General features: G+C 41.7%; 1 protein-coding gene across 5 annotated transcripts in view; it reads right to left on the reverse strand.

The window, feature by feature from the left end:
* Nucleotides 1–18,978, reverse strand: part of LOC117401466 (nuclear factor 1 C-type) — a 95,774-nt gene that overhangs the window by 18,154 nt on the left and 58,642 nt on the right. For 2 of the 5 annotated variants that reach the window (XM_059013981.1, XM_059013979.1), the window contains exons 3-11: nt 17,970–18,041; nt 17,440–17,514; nt 16,955–17,099; nt 16,409–16,533; nt 13,661–13,732; nt 9,603–9,731; nt 8,513–8,697; nt 7,683–7,842; nt 5,197–5,282 (exon numbers count right to left, since the gene is read on the reverse strand). In XM_059013981.1, coding sequence (XP_058869964.1) covers nt 5,197–5,282; nt 7,683–7,842; nt 8,513–8,697; nt 9,603–9,731; nt 13,661–13,732; nt 16,409–16,533; nt 16,955–17,099; nt 17,440–17,514; nt 17,970–18,041 — 1,049 coding nt within the window. The remainder of the gene's footprint in view (nt 1–5,196; nt 5,283–7,682; nt 7,843–8,512; nt 8,698–9,602; nt 9,732–13,660; nt 13,733–16,408; nt 16,534–16,954; nt 17,100–17,439; nt 17,515–17,969; nt 18,042–18,978) is intronic. The other 3 variants (XM_059013980.1, XM_059013982.1, XM_059013983.1) reach the window with 3 other exon arrangements.

Genomic DNA, 18,978 nt, shown 5'->3' on the forward strand with positions numbered 1-18,978 from the left:
ACAAGCGACAGCCTAAAATGGAATATTTACAGCTCTGATCTTTAATGGATCTGCCGCAGGGTATATTAGCAGAGCTTGTGTATTGCCACCTCCTTATTTCTTCCAGGCTGTATCAAATTCTATACTGGCCCACTTGTCATTTTTTTGCATTTTTGCAGTGTGAGCGCAATATTTAAACACCACAGGTTTGATATGCAGGATGGATATGGATGATCTTATTTGCATCTGATTTTCATTGTACTTTATAACTGCTCTTATCGGTAATATGATATTCTGCAATGTGATATTTTATAATGTGATGTTTTGTAATGTGATACTGTGTATATTTTGTAACAACTGTAAGTCGCCCAGGATAAGGGCGTCTGCTAAGAAATAAATAATAGTAATACTCCTTTCCAAGTGCCCCGTCTAAATGCAGGGAGTGGTCCTTACAGCAATTGCACAAACATTTAGTGTACAGTCTGTGTAAAGGTGCTTTGACTATAAGTTCAGGAGTTGCTCTTCAGTTCTAGTCCCCTGCCTTAGACATAGGTAACCTAGATCAGAACCTGTCTTTATAGAAGAGCCAGTGCCACCTAGTGGTCGTTTTTCTTTTGTTTTGCTGGCAATACACTAGCTGTGCACTAGATGGCGCTGGTGCACACTAATATTACGACACTTTGGCTGATCTAGCCTACATTACACATGTCTATGGCAGGCAAATAGAACTGAAGAGGAGCTCCTAAACTCACACACATTACTGCGCTTTCAATTCAACAGGGAGGCGTCCTATTAGAGAATCTCTACTTCTTCTTCGGCATGAGAAGGCAATCCTGCTTGGTGGGCCACATGTAGTTTGTGAGGCGAACGCTGTGTATTCCTACCAGCGATGTGATCCTGGGGCGGCTCATTAATATTTATCAGCTCTCTGTCATGTACCTCCTCTGCTGCTGGGCACTGCAAAGCACTCACACATAATGAGTTGCTGACCCTGACATTGAGAAAGAGCAATCTGCTTCTTAAAGCGGCAGTCTCGCGCTTTCAGGTCCATTTTTATACTGCAGTAATATTTCTTGGTCAACGTTGTGGTGCCATGGTGCTTGTATCTAACAGACATACTTGTTTTGCACTCCCATTCATTCTCTGCACAGGTCTCGAATGTGCAGTTTTGAAAGATGCACATGTAAACATGTATTTTCAAACATGATATTTGGTAAAACTAAAATTGGGTTACTGAGGGGGGGGGGGTACAGTATTTACAATTTTCACTAGTTTATTAGTTTCAGTGTTTTATCCATAGCTATTAAACACGCAGTAATGTTAGAAATACTAAAATAAAAATAATAAATTCAGCAACAAACGTTTCGACTGTAATGTTAAATGTGAAAAAAAACGGAAAAGACTTAGTAGTGGAAACGTTTGTCGCTGAGTTTATTAAGTTTTAGTATTTCTGAGGTGTACATTGTAAAACAGGAGGGAAAAGGACAAATATGTGTTGGATTTTTTTCACTAGACTTGAACATTTAAAGTGTTGTTTCCACATCTCATTATGGGGCATTATCACCACGGCTCTCACAACACTCTTTGATGTATTTTTGTTCTTGTGGTTAGGGATGAAGCATCTGCCAACTGAGCACCTGCTGCCAGACCTCAATCCTTCTGTGACTGAAACTGACTTGTACCAGAGAGATGCAGCTTGTATATACTGCACAGCGGTTTGCACTGACACACAGGGACGGCACTGCATAGCGCAGGCATTTCTGTGTTCTACAAAAACAACGATGCAGCCAGAGCCACTGGCACAGGAAACTTTGCAAAACATGTGCCCAATCACCAGTGATCTAGCTTTGACCTCGTCAGACTGAGTGAACATGAAATCCTTTCTACATCTAGAACCCTCTGAGCTGGACTGAGGGAGGGCCCAGGCCTAATCGCTGACAGGTGCCAAGAGCAACTAACCTTTCGAAGAAGGAATTCAATTGGCTGCCCGCCATCACGCCAGCGAAGCAGCCAATAAAATGCCAACTGTTTCTTGCCAAGTGGGTGGCACCACCGCCCTCCCCCCCTTATCCCTCTGAGTCTCTGTCTTTTCACTGTGCCCCACCTCCCTATGGCTGTGTTGGCATTCCTTTATCACATCTGCAGATGCTTGGGTCTTTAACCAAGCAGAGGCTGGGCAGATATTGTAACGTATTGAGATAACCAGTCACCAGGCTGTGTCTCCCTATAAAAACAACTGACTGTTTATAATCATGTCCAGGTACCAAAAAAATTAGGAACACCTGCCATATATAGCACATACTTTCGAGTAACCGGACTGTCCCTCTCTGATTAGGTTAAAGCAAATCCCTGATACAGATTCTTTAGAATACAAAAGCTCTAACGTTGTCAGTTTCCTCCATTATGGGAAAGCCAGCGGTCTGACAGAGGGCTGATAGTAGGTGCTCTCTTGGTAGGTGCTTTCCTATCCGACACTGCACAAATTCACGTGCTCTGATACTGTACTGGTAAGCTTGGCACTGAAACCTGGCTCCTGTACTCGAGTGCTGTGTACACCAAACACAGGATTGACTCAAACCCTGAGCAGCAAAGAACGCAACCCAAGGAGTCCGGTTTCCACAGAAGCGTGGGATTTGAGTTTTCCTGTTTCGGAAACCCGAGCCGCGTTTCCATGGAAACGCGCGCAGGCCCAGGACCAGATGCAGGAAATGGAAGCTCCCTCCAAGGACGGAGGAGGAAGTTGTTTGCATGTTCAAACAGAGCGTACTGCACAGGCCCTCATTCATAACACATGCAGCGTTTGGCATCCGTTGCTTCTTTACTGTACGTATTGCGAATGCCGTGCTATTCTCAGGATAGGAAACGGACTTGGTCTTGCTGCTGTTTCATCCCTTGCACAGAGCTCCCTTCATGCCAGCTGGGTTCTAATCTGCGATATATAAAAGATGCATGTCCCTGTTGTGTGTCAGTTTGAGTAACACAGCCAGCAGCTCTGACAGACTCAGATAGATAGAGGGCTCCAGACGCTCGTCTGGTGTTCCAAAAACAAGGACCCGATCATGTCACACTCCACATGGTGAACACGATAACCGCCTCGGCTTTGCACCTCTTATCATACACTCTTAGCTCGGACTGCAGTTGGTTAGAATCCGATCAACTTTCTATACATTTTTTAAAATCTGTACATTCCCATTTGCACTTTCTTACCTTTGTGTTTCTATTAAAACCTCTGCCACGGGGCCTCGATTCTACCCAAACACAGCCTGACTCAAACAATTTGACAGTATTAGACTTGAAAAATGTAGCTGTTATAAACCTTTCAGGTACTGTGCGATTAGGACTGGCAGAAAAAAAAATACTGTTAACAATCATTCATTCTACATAGCCTTGGAAATATATGTTCTACACGTTAATATGCATTCAAACAAGCATGTACCATATTATTTGGAGGCATATGAATTTCCTTTTTCATGTTTTAATCTTTCTTTTGATCATATTGTTTCGTTTATCACACTTTGCTATGCTTTTACTACAGTAAAAACCTTTATAAGGAGACCATCACATGCCAGACAATTACGTTTGCTTTCTACGATTCTTACATAGTTATATTTTTATGCTATTATTTTATTTTTTTATATATTTCCTTCTTGTTCTTATTGCATATTTTATATATATATATAAAATACTAAAATAACACAAATAAATAATATTACATATCGAAATGTGAGAGAAGCCACATTCAATTGACTGCTCTCAGATCCCCCCCACCACATACAAAAAAAAAACTGGCTCTTGCTGATAAACAAAATGTAAACAAGTGTCCTGTTTCCCCTGGTGACATTCTAACAGAACACTGGAAACAAATACGCAGGTTGAGTTACACTCCCTGGCTCGCTACCGCAGCCTGAAATCTCATTGCAATGCATTTAACTTATAGGGGCGGGGGGGGTTAGCCAGCCAAGGAAAGTACTGCACTGCAGCACAGTCTGGGAGAGGTGATAATCTATACCGCTCTCAATAGCTGAGATGGAAGCATGGATCAGTGCCAGTACTGAGAAGGGGAAGGCCGTCTGTGTTTACTGTGGTTTGGGTTATCGGTCTGGAAGAGTTAAGAGAGGGCTACAGTGATAACAGGAGTGGTCTACTTCATGTGTTTGTTTGTTTTGCACACTGTTATGGCATATCCACAGTTTCGGATAAGCTTTGCTATCTTAAGTGATTATAGCGAACTAAAACAATTCCAGAAATCGTACCTGCTGTGCATTTCTTTTTATACATCTCAAATGCGCAGCTTTGACAGAATTGCATGTTATCTGGTAATACATTAGGTCTGTTTGCAAGCCATGCTTTCAGATAGCGTTGGACTTCCATGGTTAACCAACCAGCTTTTTCTCCTATTTGCTGACATGCTTACATCCATGGTTTGACCCTGGTTAGACGCAGGTTAAAAATGACCTAGGAAGGGCAAATGTTGCAGATTTACCCTGAGTTAGGCATGGGAACTGAGACTTTTCCTTAAATTAATATGAACCCCCACATTACGCAACTCCACCATCTTGTATGGGCAGTAAGACAAGCTATATGATATACAGGGGTTCCATGACTTTATATAATACTGGGACGACCACTATAAAAGCGTCCCACAGTAAAATCTGCATGGTAACATTGCAGTTCTCCCATGGTTATGCAATTACCATAGCTTACCGTTACCTATTTACCTCTCTGGGCTTTGCAACGCTTGCCTATGCTTTACCATGCTTTATTACACTTTGCTAGTATTACAGCAATATACCATTAGTGGATTAATGAATGTGTCAAAGTGAAAGCTGTGTCTATTTCACATCCTCATTAGATCCAGCTGACTTTATAACTGTCTTGGGTGTATAGTATTAATATTACTCAACGTCGCACATTTCATTACCCGTTCTTAAGCGTGTTGAAATAATGAACTTCGACGCCTGCTGATGACATCACCACCACTGACACATTTATGACGTCTAATTGAGTAATTTTTTTTTTAGGGGGGTGGGGGGGGAGCAGCAGTACATCTGTATCGAAACTGCTTTCGGATTGGATGTCAAAACACATTTTCTGTACTGTTCATAAAAAGTACCGGCATATTAAACAGTGCCATACACTGTCACTGTCACAAAATCAGTGTCCCGATATCTCTGTCGCGTCAGTCATTCGGTGCAATACCAGCAGTGGTTGACCTACCTGTGCCTGATAGATGGTCCCAGGATCCCGGGGTCCTATTCCTACAAAGGAACGGTTGGCAGGGGGCGTGCCGGGGGCTGAGTAAGCTGGGAGGGACGAAAGAGAAACAGCATCAGCCACCCAGTATTACCAACTCGTATTATCATATTAAAGCATTAAAGTCTTTAGTACTGAATGTGGATTACATGCCTTTCTGTACTGGGAACAGCAAGTTTTGTGGCAAACAGCTTTGTTATCCTGTAGCATGGCACAGGAGACAAGGTAGGAAGAGCAAACACTTCCATATATCCAGTAGTCCCTTGCTGATACAGACACTGTTATGCCGCACGTGTCCCTCCTCCTTGGATTGCATCACACTGAGCCCTGGGTCCTCATTGGATTATACAATGTGCTGCTTACAGGCACCGCCATGCTTTCAGTTTTGAATGTTGCAATCCAAAGAGAGATTTTAAACCGGATTACATTTTCTTGCTTTAAGGCAACAGCATGCGTAGAGATTCAGGAAACTCACCCCTCTTAAGTTATGTTGAAGTAGATGCGTTGTGTTGAATTATTAGGCTTAGGCATAGCAAGAATGTCACAGTGACATCGATATGAGTGTTAAGGACAAACTAACAAGCAAAGACCTTAAAAGAGGTTGGATTTCCTGAATTACACAACCATGTAAATAAAGACATTGAAGTGTACTGAAGGTGAATTTAACAGGGTCTAGACACCTTTGGGACTGCTAATGGTGGCCTTACTACTGAAGGTGGCCGTCAATAAATCAGAAGGTTGCAGAAAATGAAGCTGCTATATCCCTTTAAGAGCTCTCTGTGGCTGTCCTGTAACCTCACCGGTTTGTTTTCCTATAACACAAAGCTGCTCACTTTGTGATGGAGCCCGCGCTACACGAATCTGTCCCGTTGAGCTTTGCATATGTAATAAATAATAATCTAAAAATGATTCGTTTTGGTGGTGTACTCCGGTGGGGGGTACGGCTCTGCGCATCGCTCAGGGATTCGGGATTCTGAGAACATTTTATGAAAGCAGAGAGGCAGACTGCTTAAGTAATGACTTGTTATGTAAATCACACAGCGTTAATAAACTACATGCCTGATCCCTTGTAAATTGAATTAACAGCCTTGCTAGATAATTAACAAGGTTTTTTTTTTCTTTTTTTTCCTGAACTGATACATCTTCCCTGGGACCTGCATCTTCATGTATTGCCATATTTTTCTGTATTAAAGGTCATATATCAAAATCACAGCAAGGTAAATTGCAGTAGCACAAGTGTTAAGGAAAGTATGGCTCTCATTACAATGTGACAAGTGAGATGCTACTAGGGGGGAAATTGGTAATGTTTAGTTAAGTTTTGTGAGGCAGATTAAAACTTTCCTGGAGGCCTGTTTTAGACCAGGGCCTCAAGTTTGACTGCAATGGGTTAGACCTCCCTGTGCTGAGCTAGTAGCTGTGTATCACTTCTGTGTGTGTTGCCAAGTCTTTGAAACAAACACAACCCAGCAAAACAACAAACAAAAACGGAAGTCCTGCATTAAATAAATCAGTTATTTTATATCAGGCAGGGGTGACAGTGCCAAGCCACATATTTATATCAAAGGGTAATAATAGCTCTGTCTCTAATAAAATATTACCTGGTGATAAAAAAATTAAAAAAACAGAAGCTTTAAGGTTCAGTATATGAGTCATTCTTATTTACTGCCAGCTTTAAACCCCCTTTACTGTGTGAGGTGCATTCCTGAGCAGCTATTTGAAAGAAAAAAAACAAAACAAAAACCATAAAACATTATATATTTTATTCATGTTATTAGGGTGTTTTAAGTCACTGAATACGTTCTGGTGTATTAGGAGCACCATCTTGACAAGGCCCTTTGTTGAGTCCTTGGAAATAATCGGTTTAAATCTATAACAATTACACACAAACCTCTGTGTCAGATTCTACATAAAATGCGACTGGTGAAATGCTGATAAAGGCATTAGCTGGAACTTCTGTCGACTTGACTTAGTTGCTTATAACGCTGTGGCCTGCTAATGGTTTTGATAATGGTATTATAACAACACTGAAACCTATATTATTCTCTCTTCTGTTTAATTTACATTAATCCTGCCATCTCCATGATGTATGAAACCGATACGGCTCCCTACTGATTCGCAAAGTGACTTTTGAAATACGTCAATAAAAGAGTTTAGAATGGTAGACCAATAGCAAATCACCGGGAGTGCTTAACACTGTATGCTGGATCCTCGCTCTTGTCTTTTATTTCTCCATCAGACCGCCTCGATGGAATTAAGCACTATAATAAGATGCCTGCCTTCTATTAAACCCTGTATAATGGAAAGCCAATGTTTTTGTTTTTGTTTTGTTTTGTTTTTTCTGTAACTGTAAGTGACTTCAAAATTGCACAGTGAGAGACACAGAACAGAAGGGTCAGGCTTGAGAAAGCCACATTCTGTGTTCTGGGCTCCATTCAGAGTGTAAGTCTTACTAGGTGATGTTGGAGAATTCGCTCCTCCCTCTGTGGTGGTCGTGGCAGATTTGGTGTCGGGTGGTAACGTCAGTCGGGACATGCCAGGGGGAGGTGGCGGTGCCAGCATCTGTGAGGAAATGTAGTGGCTGGGCACTTTAACTTGACCACTGCCGTTTAACTGGGAAAGAAAAGAGACAACTCAGGACGGTGTGTGTGTGTGTGTGTGTGTGTGTGTGTGTGTGTGACAGACAGAGAGAAGTAAGGGCACAGACAAACTGTTTTTTTGTAGCACCAGTCTGTGTACTAATGCTGGGAGCTCTGTTTCGGTGGCATGATAAACCAAAAGAAATGACAATGCGGGGAGCCAGACAGCGCTGACAAAATGACAGGGAGACTGAGAGAGGCTATCAAAGAACTTCTGTTTGCCTGCCAATGAGCTTCTCTTTGTTCAGTTTTATTCAACCTCCCAGATTCTGTCTGGGAAAGTATAGGGTCTCCTTCTAGTAAGCAGGTTCCCTTTAGAAAAAAAAAACAAAAAACTACCATGTGCGTTGTACTGAAAATACATAAAAGAAACGGATTAACAAGCAAACAAAGAGAAAACACACGCAGTACTTTACAGGCCCCCCCACTCCCTTTATATATGCATAGAACTCTACACGATACATCTATTTATGTATATTAAAATGAATATGTACAGTGTGTATATATATATATATATATATACAATATGTATCAGACTTTTAACTATGCAGTTATTCATAATCACACAACATTTTGTACAGGAACTGAATATTTTTACTGAGAGATCTGAATCATACAAATTTGAAACTGGAGGCGTGGCTTACCGATCCCGGCTGCTGATTGGACGGGTCGCAGGCGAGCGAGACGAGATCCTTGAGGGGGTCCTGGGTGCCGAGGTGTGGGGGGTAGCGGATGGCCGTGTGGGGGAAGTACGTGGACGCTGTCTGGGGTAGGATGGTGGTAGTGGGGAAATGCAGAGATGAGGAAGGATGTGGGCTTCTGGAGATCCCTGCAGACAACAGCAATACAGGAGGGGACTGTGAAACAATATCCAATGCAAAATACAGTGCAATACGCAAGTATTTGTATATAGCGCCCTTCACGGCATGGCATCCCAGTGCGCTACACAAAGTTAAAAACAAAACCAGGCACAGTGCTACTCTTTCTAGACCACTGTTCAACATCAGCTTCAAATCCACTGTGCTGCCATTGCTGGCAATGCTGTGGTCTGCTGACACCTGGTGTGATAATCTCAATGGCAGACAGACTGATCTCTCTTTAGGATGTTATATACAGAGATTATGGTCTAAAATTCAAAAGGGCCTGTTCATGACTTATTACTATACTATAATATAACTCTAGCAATCAGCAGTTTGGAGACATGTGGGTCAAACTTGGGAATCAGTCTTCCACAGATTAACCATATTCTGCAGCTACATCATCGTCATCGTTATCATAACCAGACTGCTAAAGGACCCATGAGATATACAGCTTAGTTGTTCGGTTCCAGTTTTGTTAAATTCACAGATGTTTTGTCTCCTTTAAAAAGTAGGAGTTAATAAAAGACTGGAGGCTTTGGAAATGTGTCCTGATAAGAAGTCTCATATGATGGGATGTTTTTGTTTGTCTGTTTCTAAAGATTGTACTGATAAAAATGCTGGACATATTAAATTAGAAGTACTAACCCATAAACTGTTTGATATGATTACGTTTGCTTGATTAGCCATTATTAATACAAATACTAAACACGCAAGATGCTCCGCAGAACACTCAGCAGTTATCTACTTAACAATCCTTTGCATATTTTTCCGCAGGTTTGGACTGCCTCCAGCTATAGGGGTAGCAGTGCGGTAATTCAAACGGGATCCTGGGGTAAGTCCAGGATGAGAAGAGGCTCCTCCGCCCGGGTCTTACCGCTGTGCACGGCGATGACGGGCCGGTGGTGCTGTGTGAAGCTGCTGAGCCGCGGGGAGTTGTCCTGTGGAGACGGGCTGTTGAAGGGAGACTTGTCCATCTCAGTCTTCTTCACTGTGGGAGAGATTCCTGCAGAGAGAGGGAACACCAGGTTTACAGAGGAGTGGGACACAGTGGAAGAGGCTCGCTGCTGCACTGGGGATCTCAGGATACTAAAGACAAGACCAGGCACGCTGCTGGAGAGCAGCTCCATTCTCCCCTTCTGTGTTTTTTATTGAAGACATTATTGAGTGATTGTTAGTTACAGATGTTTCCTATGCTTACACAATTAAGTCCTGGAAAAAAAAAATCAAAGCAAGTGAAAGAAAGTGAGTTTCTAGAGATGGCAGATGCTTGTTAGTAGTTGGAGGTATTTAGTGTTGTCATGCAGACAGCTGGCAATGATCTGAGGGAATGTCCAGTGCGTGGAACGCTAGTTACACTTTCCATGTAAGGGGCGAAGGGAAGAGTTGTGTTTAAAACCTCTTAAAAAAGAGGAATATAAATGGTTTGCCGTGTATTGTGTGCTTAAGTTACAAAAAACGCTAGAAATATGATCCCTAGTAAACATGTACCACCAAAACTTATCCTCTAGTTTGCGAATATGGTTCCTCTCTCTAGCGTTTCGGATGGGCTGCTTCACTAACGCTGCATTTGTCTCTGTATCCTGTACACTCATACTCTATATAACCTCAGCACTTCCAGCTCCACGCCACCCCGCGGCTCCTTTCAATTTGATTTATTCATCTGAAACGAGGGACTGAACTTGATAAGCCTGTAAAATAAACCCCACACCAGGCCATTAAACAAGTTACAGGTACAGGAGCTCTCTTTAAACACTTATTCGGGAGTCCCATAAAAGCAAAACTTTGAAAGGCGAGGCTTAGACACTTCTAAGACCAAAGCTTGCACTGCGTAATTGACCGAAATGGGTTGCATATGCCTGCCATTATTACAGAGCTGCAGCGCTGTACAAAACGGGTCCTTTAAGGAGAAACCAGTAACCGCGACACAACAGCTTCTTTTAGCTCTATTGTTCCTGGAGGATCGGAAGCGGGTGTGCGAGATTCAAAGTATTTTAAATGTATCCTACATCCAGCAACTGTTTGTAGACATCCAACTAACAATGTAAACAGAGGCTGAAGCACTGCCACTCCAAGCTAACCCAAATCATTTCCCCTTGGATTGTCATTTTAAAGTACCTGGTGCTACACTACGTTAAAGAAATCTATCTCTGCAGGCTTTCGGATATTGATTCGCAATTTCATGGTCGTTCCGTCTGGAGAGCGATACTACCCGCTTCCCCTAAACACTAACATGTTTTGCCTCCAGTCTGAGACTTGCCTCCAAAAAAACACTGCTGAGGTGAAATGACCTGGGAAGAGAAGCAGCAACAGACTTCCTGTAAGATAAGGCAAGGAAACTGAAATTTCTTTAACCTAGTACCAGGCACCATGTTTCAAACAAACAAAAAAAAACAGGTTCGCGATATCATGTGTTTCCTTCAAAACTGGGACCTATACGGTGAATAAAAGAGTATGAAAAGTATGGTTTATGAAATTATTTTGTAAGCTACAACCCCTTTAATAATGCTGATTAGTGGGTTAATAAATCAGACTGGGGGGGGGGGGCAGCAGGATTCATCTAGAGTATCAGTGTGGGGGTGTTGAGATCATTTAAATAGACTCATTTGAAAAGGCAATGCCACTTTTAATTTCTCTTTCCCGACCTACAGCAAGGGGGTTACAATGTCGGTTGCAAGTTGTATAGTGCCAGACTGGTTTCATGAGACGCAGCTGGTGAATGTTACTTGCAAAGGCCTCCTCCTTCGATTGCAGCAATCCTGCTAAACACTCCTGCATACAAATATACTGAAATGAAGTGTGGTTCTGTTAAGGCATGTAAATATTCCAGATGGAAAAAAAAACAGCATCTAGGTTATTTATCGTTGACGATTAAATCAATAATTTCTGGTGCGCCTAAAATGTGTTTTCTTGCGCAAATATTTATCTGCATGTCCTAATCGATAATCAGCTAGGGAAAGGTTTCAGAGCTGCACCACTGAATAACGTCACATTACTTGTCAATTGTCAATAATCACTGCTGCTCCTGTCTGCCCAATGCAGTACAGCTGGCCTGTCAAGGGACCTTTTCCTGACCAAATCAACGATCTGAAAATCAACCCCTAAGCCAGGGCTTCTCAGAGAAACCCAAATTCCTTTTAAAGTCGCGGGTCTGGACAGCACTTAATCCCAAGCTGATGGCAACCGGAAATGCAGTCTCAGTACTAACCCCGAGTCCCGGATGAGCCTCTCCCCTTCAAGGCATCACCAGCTGAAGAGCTCGCTAACTAACAGGCTTGTTTGAGCAGTCTAGACAGGAAGACTACTCCAGAGTGGAAGGCAGTCCAAGCGGGTGGGGGAGGGGTCACGCTGTTGACCTTCTGAAGGCTGGGGTCACCAAGAGGGTGACAACAGAACACCCCAGGTTAACAGATTTTAAATCATAGATTAAGAAAACAGTCCTTGGCCCGCACCGTCCTTGACCCTGGTACTGTGTTTTTGAGGACAAGACCTGATGATACATTAAGTCCAATACTTGCTGGAGGGCAGAGTGTATATGAGACTGTAATTACCTGTAATTGGATTTCTTCCAGAGCATCATGAACTCAACGCCCTGTTTTGTGTGTGGAGTTGATTGACGAACTAGTAAGAAATTTAAATACTAGGTTGTACAAGAAATAAGGAATACCTAGGTTATGTAGGGTGTAACAATATATTTATCTGAATTTCTCTTTCTCACAAAACACCACAACTTAAAAAAAAAATGGTGGATGAAATAGATGTTTCTATGAACTCCTAAATGCCACAGGAAAAAAACAACTCCTACTGGTTAGTATGGTATTGAATATGATGTACAATGTTACTTTGATAAGAAAATGAGGGAATACAGGGAAATCAAATGTTATTGCATACAACAGGACTTAAAATATCAATTCCTCCTGAAATCAGGTCATCATGATCAAATCCACACTCACATGAACAGCTTTATAACCTCTATTGATCGGAACTGACGCTGTTAGAGATCATAAGGTCAGTTGGCCATTAGTGCTTCCTTTGTGGTTTTGAAGGACTTTGAGCCAACAAAATAATACTTCAGTAAATCTTACATGAATTGCTGTCGCTTCATAAGTCTCAGATTTTCCTAGCTGAAAGATGCACATATTATGGTATACGTGTATTTGATCTTTGAATGTTTTTTTTTTTTTTTTTTTTTTCATCATAGCAATTAATGCTGCTTCTGAGAGTAACGCAAAGAATGCAGAGGCACTGAAAACTGATAAGCTTTGGAACTGTATGTGGCCAATTATTTCACCCCCGTTATTTTCATTTGGAAATTCTCTTCCCTCACCACAGCTCAGGAGAACTGAAGCTCGGTCACCCAGGAATTCTACAAGCTACCAGCCTCTGGAGGAAAAAGGCCAGCCCTGTAGCTGACCGGGAACCTGGCCAGTGAGGAGTAACAGTCTCTGACCATTCTGCCTCCCTATCCCAGGGGAGCGTCAGCGCCAGTGCTCTCTGTGTTATCCCTAACGTTCTACTCCCTGCCCTCCTCTGACTGTATGACTCACCCTGCACACCACGTAGCTGTGCCTGCACGAGGGCAGACGCTTGGGAACCTGAGCTGAACATTCTTTTAGAGTTCATTAAAAAAAATAAAATAATCAAATACAATTACAATAATGTTTGTGTCTTTCATATAGGAAAAAAATGACTCACAAAGTAACAGTAAAAAGGAACCGTTTGTTTGCTTAGGGTTCCATCAATAAACAATAAAACAATGTAGCATTTTCACAGGGAAACACACATCCTTAAAAATAACTATATAAACCCTGAAAGATACAGCCACGTCATCCACAACCCTAACAGTGTGTTGAAAAGGGTGGGTGGGGGGGGTTGGAATTGTGCTCGGCAGTATCCAGCAGAAACCTGGGAAAGCCAGTTGTAAAAGCGACGCACCGTATTTGACAGGAGACGTTGACATGATGAGGCTGGGATTGAAGAGCTCCCGGTAAATCCTGACTGAACAACCTGGGATTAGACAAAACGGGGGTTAGAGGGCCTTTGGTTTAGTTTAATCAGAACAAGAGCCACAGGAAGGACTGAGTAAGACGAGGTTAAGAAAACGTCTGTGTTATGTGCATGACCGGGCTCGTCTGTTGCAACTTACAGTTGAACGCTGTTTTTTTTTTTTTTTTTTTTTTTTTTACTGTAACATTGTGACTGACATGCCTTCAATTACCTGTTGAGAACCCAGACCCCAGATTCAGTTTACAGTCGCATTTCAGTGTAATGTTTGGCTGCAGTTATGTGCAAGGAAATACGTATTTTGTAATTGTCATGTTTGGAACTGTTCAGGGTATATGGCCAATATAGCCAATCACTGCCTGCGTTCTATTATTAGAAGGCTAGGGAATCAGCCAATAGAAGCAAGAGGGGGCATCACCTTCCTGTCTGGACAGGAAGCTTATGAGAAAGTGAAAGAAAAACAGATAAACATTACAAATAATAAAGGTGTGGGGGGTACATAACACACCTAACTGTAGTATAAACATGACAAAAAGGATTTGTGATTTAAGAGTGGAAAGCGACACATTTCTGGTGTTGTCCGATGCTACATGATTTACTTGAATAATGCCTCAACAGAATCTAAAATTATACAGCACAGACAACAACACACGAGACAAAGTGAAATCCTTAAGGTATATCCAAGGGAAAAAAAAAGTCTTCTGTTAGAACAATGGGGGTATTTAGCACAGAACTTTTTTTATCCCAGACACGTGGCATAGATATTGAAGATAAGTCTTACTGCACAAAGCCCCTAATCAGCACAGTTGTTTAGAATACACGATTCCTTTGTTTGAATCTCAATAGAAAAATAAGAAAAGTCAGACTAGCCCCCAAGACTACTATGTGCTGGAAAAAGAGTCTGATTAGTAAAAGAGGGAATATTAAACAAAAATGACAGAATAAAGGTTAGCGTAGTGTGTTAATGCACAAGCTTTTACAGCTCAAGACTTCCAACCTGGCTTGAAGAGATTGGTCTCAAATGAGCCCAGATTTAAAATACAATTGTCTGCCTCATTTTAGGAAAGACCCAGGCTTGAATGGCAAGGAGGGCCCAGTGTCACTGTGCATCATTTTCATGAGCCATAACATTTATAAAACACAAAAATGATATAAATGGGGCAACTAAATAAATAAATAAATAAATAAATAACAAATACAAGAAATAAAGATAAACAAGTTCTAGTTTTCTTATATAAACTGTTGCTTACTGTAAAGCGTAACCAAAATAAAAAAAATTAAGAGAAGCAGACTGAACATATTACATTATTTTTTTTTTTGACTGTCAAAAGAAAAAAGCAAAATATTCAAAAATATTTTTGCATTTGAAAACAAAGCTACATGGCACGCTAGTTAGCTAGATGCTAACTCAGAGGTGCCCTTCAGAAGACTACCACAGTCACGTGGATCCAGCTTCCCTGACTTCCATCCCTGTACAATGGGGAGAATTGTTAGCTGCCACTCCCACAAGAAAGATTATGCTGTCCGCCCCCAGACGCAGTTATTAAGCAAGACTATTCAAGAAACCGCTAATATCTACCTGGCAACTAAACTAGGCCTGAACACTCTTTCATTGTTGATCATATAAAGACTAGACAAACCTCCATATTAGAGATTTGTTAAGGTGCCTTGGGGATCATTAACATGCTAAACTCTATTCCAGCTTTAATGGTGCTAGTCTAGGTCTCAGGCTTCGAGACCATGTGACTCTTATGGCTGTTTGCAAAGATATCATTCTAATGTTGAAGGTGGATGTGGGGAAACTCTCATAAGTACAATAAGCCCTTTGATCAGCCATGTCACTACCTAAGTCTGGACTACTGAAATGAGTGATACCAAACACTGTTATAGCAGGTACTGAAGTTAGTAATACCAAATGTTGCGATATTGCTGCTACAAGTAGTAATATAACACACTGTGGTATAACAGCTACTCGGGTTAGTAATACCCAAATAATTTACAGACTATAGGTTAGTAAAATTACCACACACACGCTGCTATGCCAAATTTCAAAGCACTAGGATATAAATGCTATAGTCTGGTTGAGTCATACATCTATGCTATAGTTAGTAATACCAAACATAGGGGGTTTATTAACTGAAACAGTGGTGGGTCAAAATTACTGGTTAGATTAGTAGTTATTTCTTTGGACAAACCTCCACCAGCCTGCTCCCAATATTGAATTATGCAGTACCATTGTTCTTTCAAAACCTCAGTGATATGCGTTTTCCCAAACCACCAGCGCATGTTGAGTTCAGCTCACATAATGGATAAACTATTATTGAACGGACCGTTAGATTTTGCCATTCAATTGTTCTGCACTGTGCCAAGAGCCATTGGAATGCTAACACATATTTTGACATACCAATGTTAATACAACGGTATGACCTAGGGTTGGGGAGATAATTGATCATAATCAGTCAATCGATAATCCAAGGATCAGACTATCTGTTTCAAGTCCAGTTGCTGCTGCTGGCAATGCTGTGGTTCTGCAAATGGTTCTGCACATACGCTGAGATTCTGACGGGATCCCAATGGTTTTTTTCCCCCTAATATTTCTGTAAGGTTTTGAAGGAACATGGAGCGCACATCCAATCCACCACCGCTCCCTCTAAATCTAAACACTTGGTTCCCACTCACCCCCCTCCATCTCGTCAGGCCAGTTTCTGCTGCTGCTGGCGGGGGAGTTGGGAGAGGTGTAGTACTCTCCACTTGGGCTAGTGTCAATGTCATCTTCCATGGAGCCAGACTTGTGCCTTTTACTCCTGAAGGGAAGCAAAGAGACTACCGTCAGGAAGTACCCTCACTGTAATTCTCTCACAGAATATTCTCAATCAATGCCCCAGTTTTATAATTCAGGATTTCACAGTTAACCCTTCCAGGACTGGGATCACATGACACATTCTTATGTCAAAAAAAAATTGCCACATTGAGGTATTACTGGGCTCTGTTCTGAAAAGCAATTTAAAGTCTGCTTTGAATAAAAGTGTCTACTAAACAATAGTAATTATTGCCAAATATATTTTGTTTGTCTGAGTATTAGAATTTGTGTCCCTGAGCTTATAACCAGCATCAACATCTATTAACACTATTATCTTGAGAAACACAGCCCAACAAATGGCTTTGCTGTCTGAATGACCCAGGACTCGCTGATGGGAAGCACTGGCCCTCTGCAGCAATACTCACCCGCTGGATGAGGTGCTGGGCAGGGTCCTCCTCAAGCCTGCCCCCGGAGGGTTCAAGTCATAAGCCAGGTGCCCCTGGAGCTCCCCCAGGGAGAAGTTTGGGCCTGTCCCCGTCACCACTGGGGCTGTGGGTACACAACATGGACCTGTTTACTAAAACTCTGTCCCATGAGAGGACCGTTAACACAAACTCATATACGGTGTGAATATTGTATTGCAATGTCCAGTGCTTCAACAAACAGAGGCTGCTGAATCCCGCCACCTCATTTACAAACACTCTACAGCATGTGTGTGGACAGCATCATGTATTGTATATTGGGGTCTATTTTAATGATCTACAGATCAGAAGGATCTTTATACCACAGTCTTTAACTCAATATCGATCACTTAAAATCAATAAGACAGGACTGCAGCATACCATTTTTTTTTATAAACACTAATAGCACTTCAAAGTTAGTGCCAATAATTTATTCAAAAAAGTCTTACTTCTGGAGACTTGAACCAGTTCTGTTACATTAAAAACTCCTGAAGCCACAAAGCTGTCCTGAAACTCTGGGGCATCTGCAAAAGACAAAAGTCACATGACCTGGGGGTGATACCCAAAACAGAAAAACAGAAGGAAGGAAGAAGAAGAAGAAGAAGAAGAAGAAGAAGATATGGAGTTGGCGCACATATTGCACAGTGGTCCTGATGCCCTGGCACGTTGTCCATGGTACTGCAATGATTTGGCTCATCCCATTGTATATCAATGAGAACGTGTGATGGGGTTTTTCTGTTTGCTGCATCACAGAGAAGGTAGGGGATTCACATGTCTTCTGTTACTGTAAACGGCTTACGAGAAAAAAAAACACCACCAGCCAGCCAAGCCAAATAGCTCTGGCAGATGTCATTGTGGATTTTGTGGTCTGCTATCGGTGTGAAAAGGTGGGGAGGTTGAATCACTTGATAAGACTGACTTTATAAGAGTTTCTTTGGGGTCGGTTACTTAGGGGGATGGGGTCGGATACATCACTTACCCATCGTGGCTGCATTACTGTCTTCCTGGTCTGAGCCAATCCTGGTTCTAGGACTGCTGCTCTGCTCGGATTCTGTAACAGAAGGATACAGAGGATTTGGGATTAAAGAGACCTGAGCTGGATAAAGCTCTGGAAACATGAGCTGGTATTGCAACTGTAATCTCACGATACACATCCTGCCTTCTGATCTGAGCAGATCTGAGAAGCACCCAGTGTGATTCTTCATTGTTATAGTCATAAAGCATTCTTTTTGTCATGGACTCCTCTTCTGTTGAAGTGAAGCATTTCATAAATGCATTCATTAAACATTAGTTAGTGATTAATTCATTGCTGCCTGCAGATCCTACAGCTTGTGAGACTCCCTTCTAGTTGCAGTTTCTCAAATGGATTCTACATCCAGGAAAAAAAAAGGAAATCAAATAAATTATCAAATAAAACCTGGTTTCCCATTCAGCACGTGGTTCGTCCATAATCAGAATTAAAGACTAGCCCAGATTTATAACTTAACCCATTTCGCGTGAATAAATTCAATTGAAAATCTTGTTGCTGTTTTATCTTTTTTTAAGCTTCTGTTGTGTGTGTTTTTTTTTTCAGTACTTTTCCTCTGAATACATTTCCCTCAATTAAACATTAAAAAAAAACCAGACAGGTTTTTCAGCTAGATGTTAATTTCTGCCTTAAAAAAGGGATACAGCATTTAATAATTCCCCACTTAATTATTCAAACAAATCATATCGTCCTGCTGTTTTTAATATTATAAATACCAAGCATGCTGTGAAGGATTCACAGGACAGAAGTGAATACACAGGCACTACAAAGCTACAGAAGCAGAGGTACTCATCCTTACCAATGGCAAAGGTATGGCTTGGTACTAAAAAAGCAATGGTAGCCCAAGGGCAGCTCCAGTGATATGAGTCGTACTGGTAGAATAACTCCACCACGGTGTTAACCTTCTCATGTTTTCACATACCAATGGCATCACAATAAACCACAGATACACATGAGCACT

Source organism: Acipenser ruthenus, chromosome 47, assembly GCF_902713425.1.
Source record: "Acipenser ruthenus chromosome 47, fAciRut3.2 maternal haplotype, whole genome shotgun sequence".
NCBI classification, from domain to species: Eukaryota; Metazoa; Chordata; class Actinopteri; order Acipenseriformes; family Acipenseridae; genus Acipenser; species Acipenser ruthenus.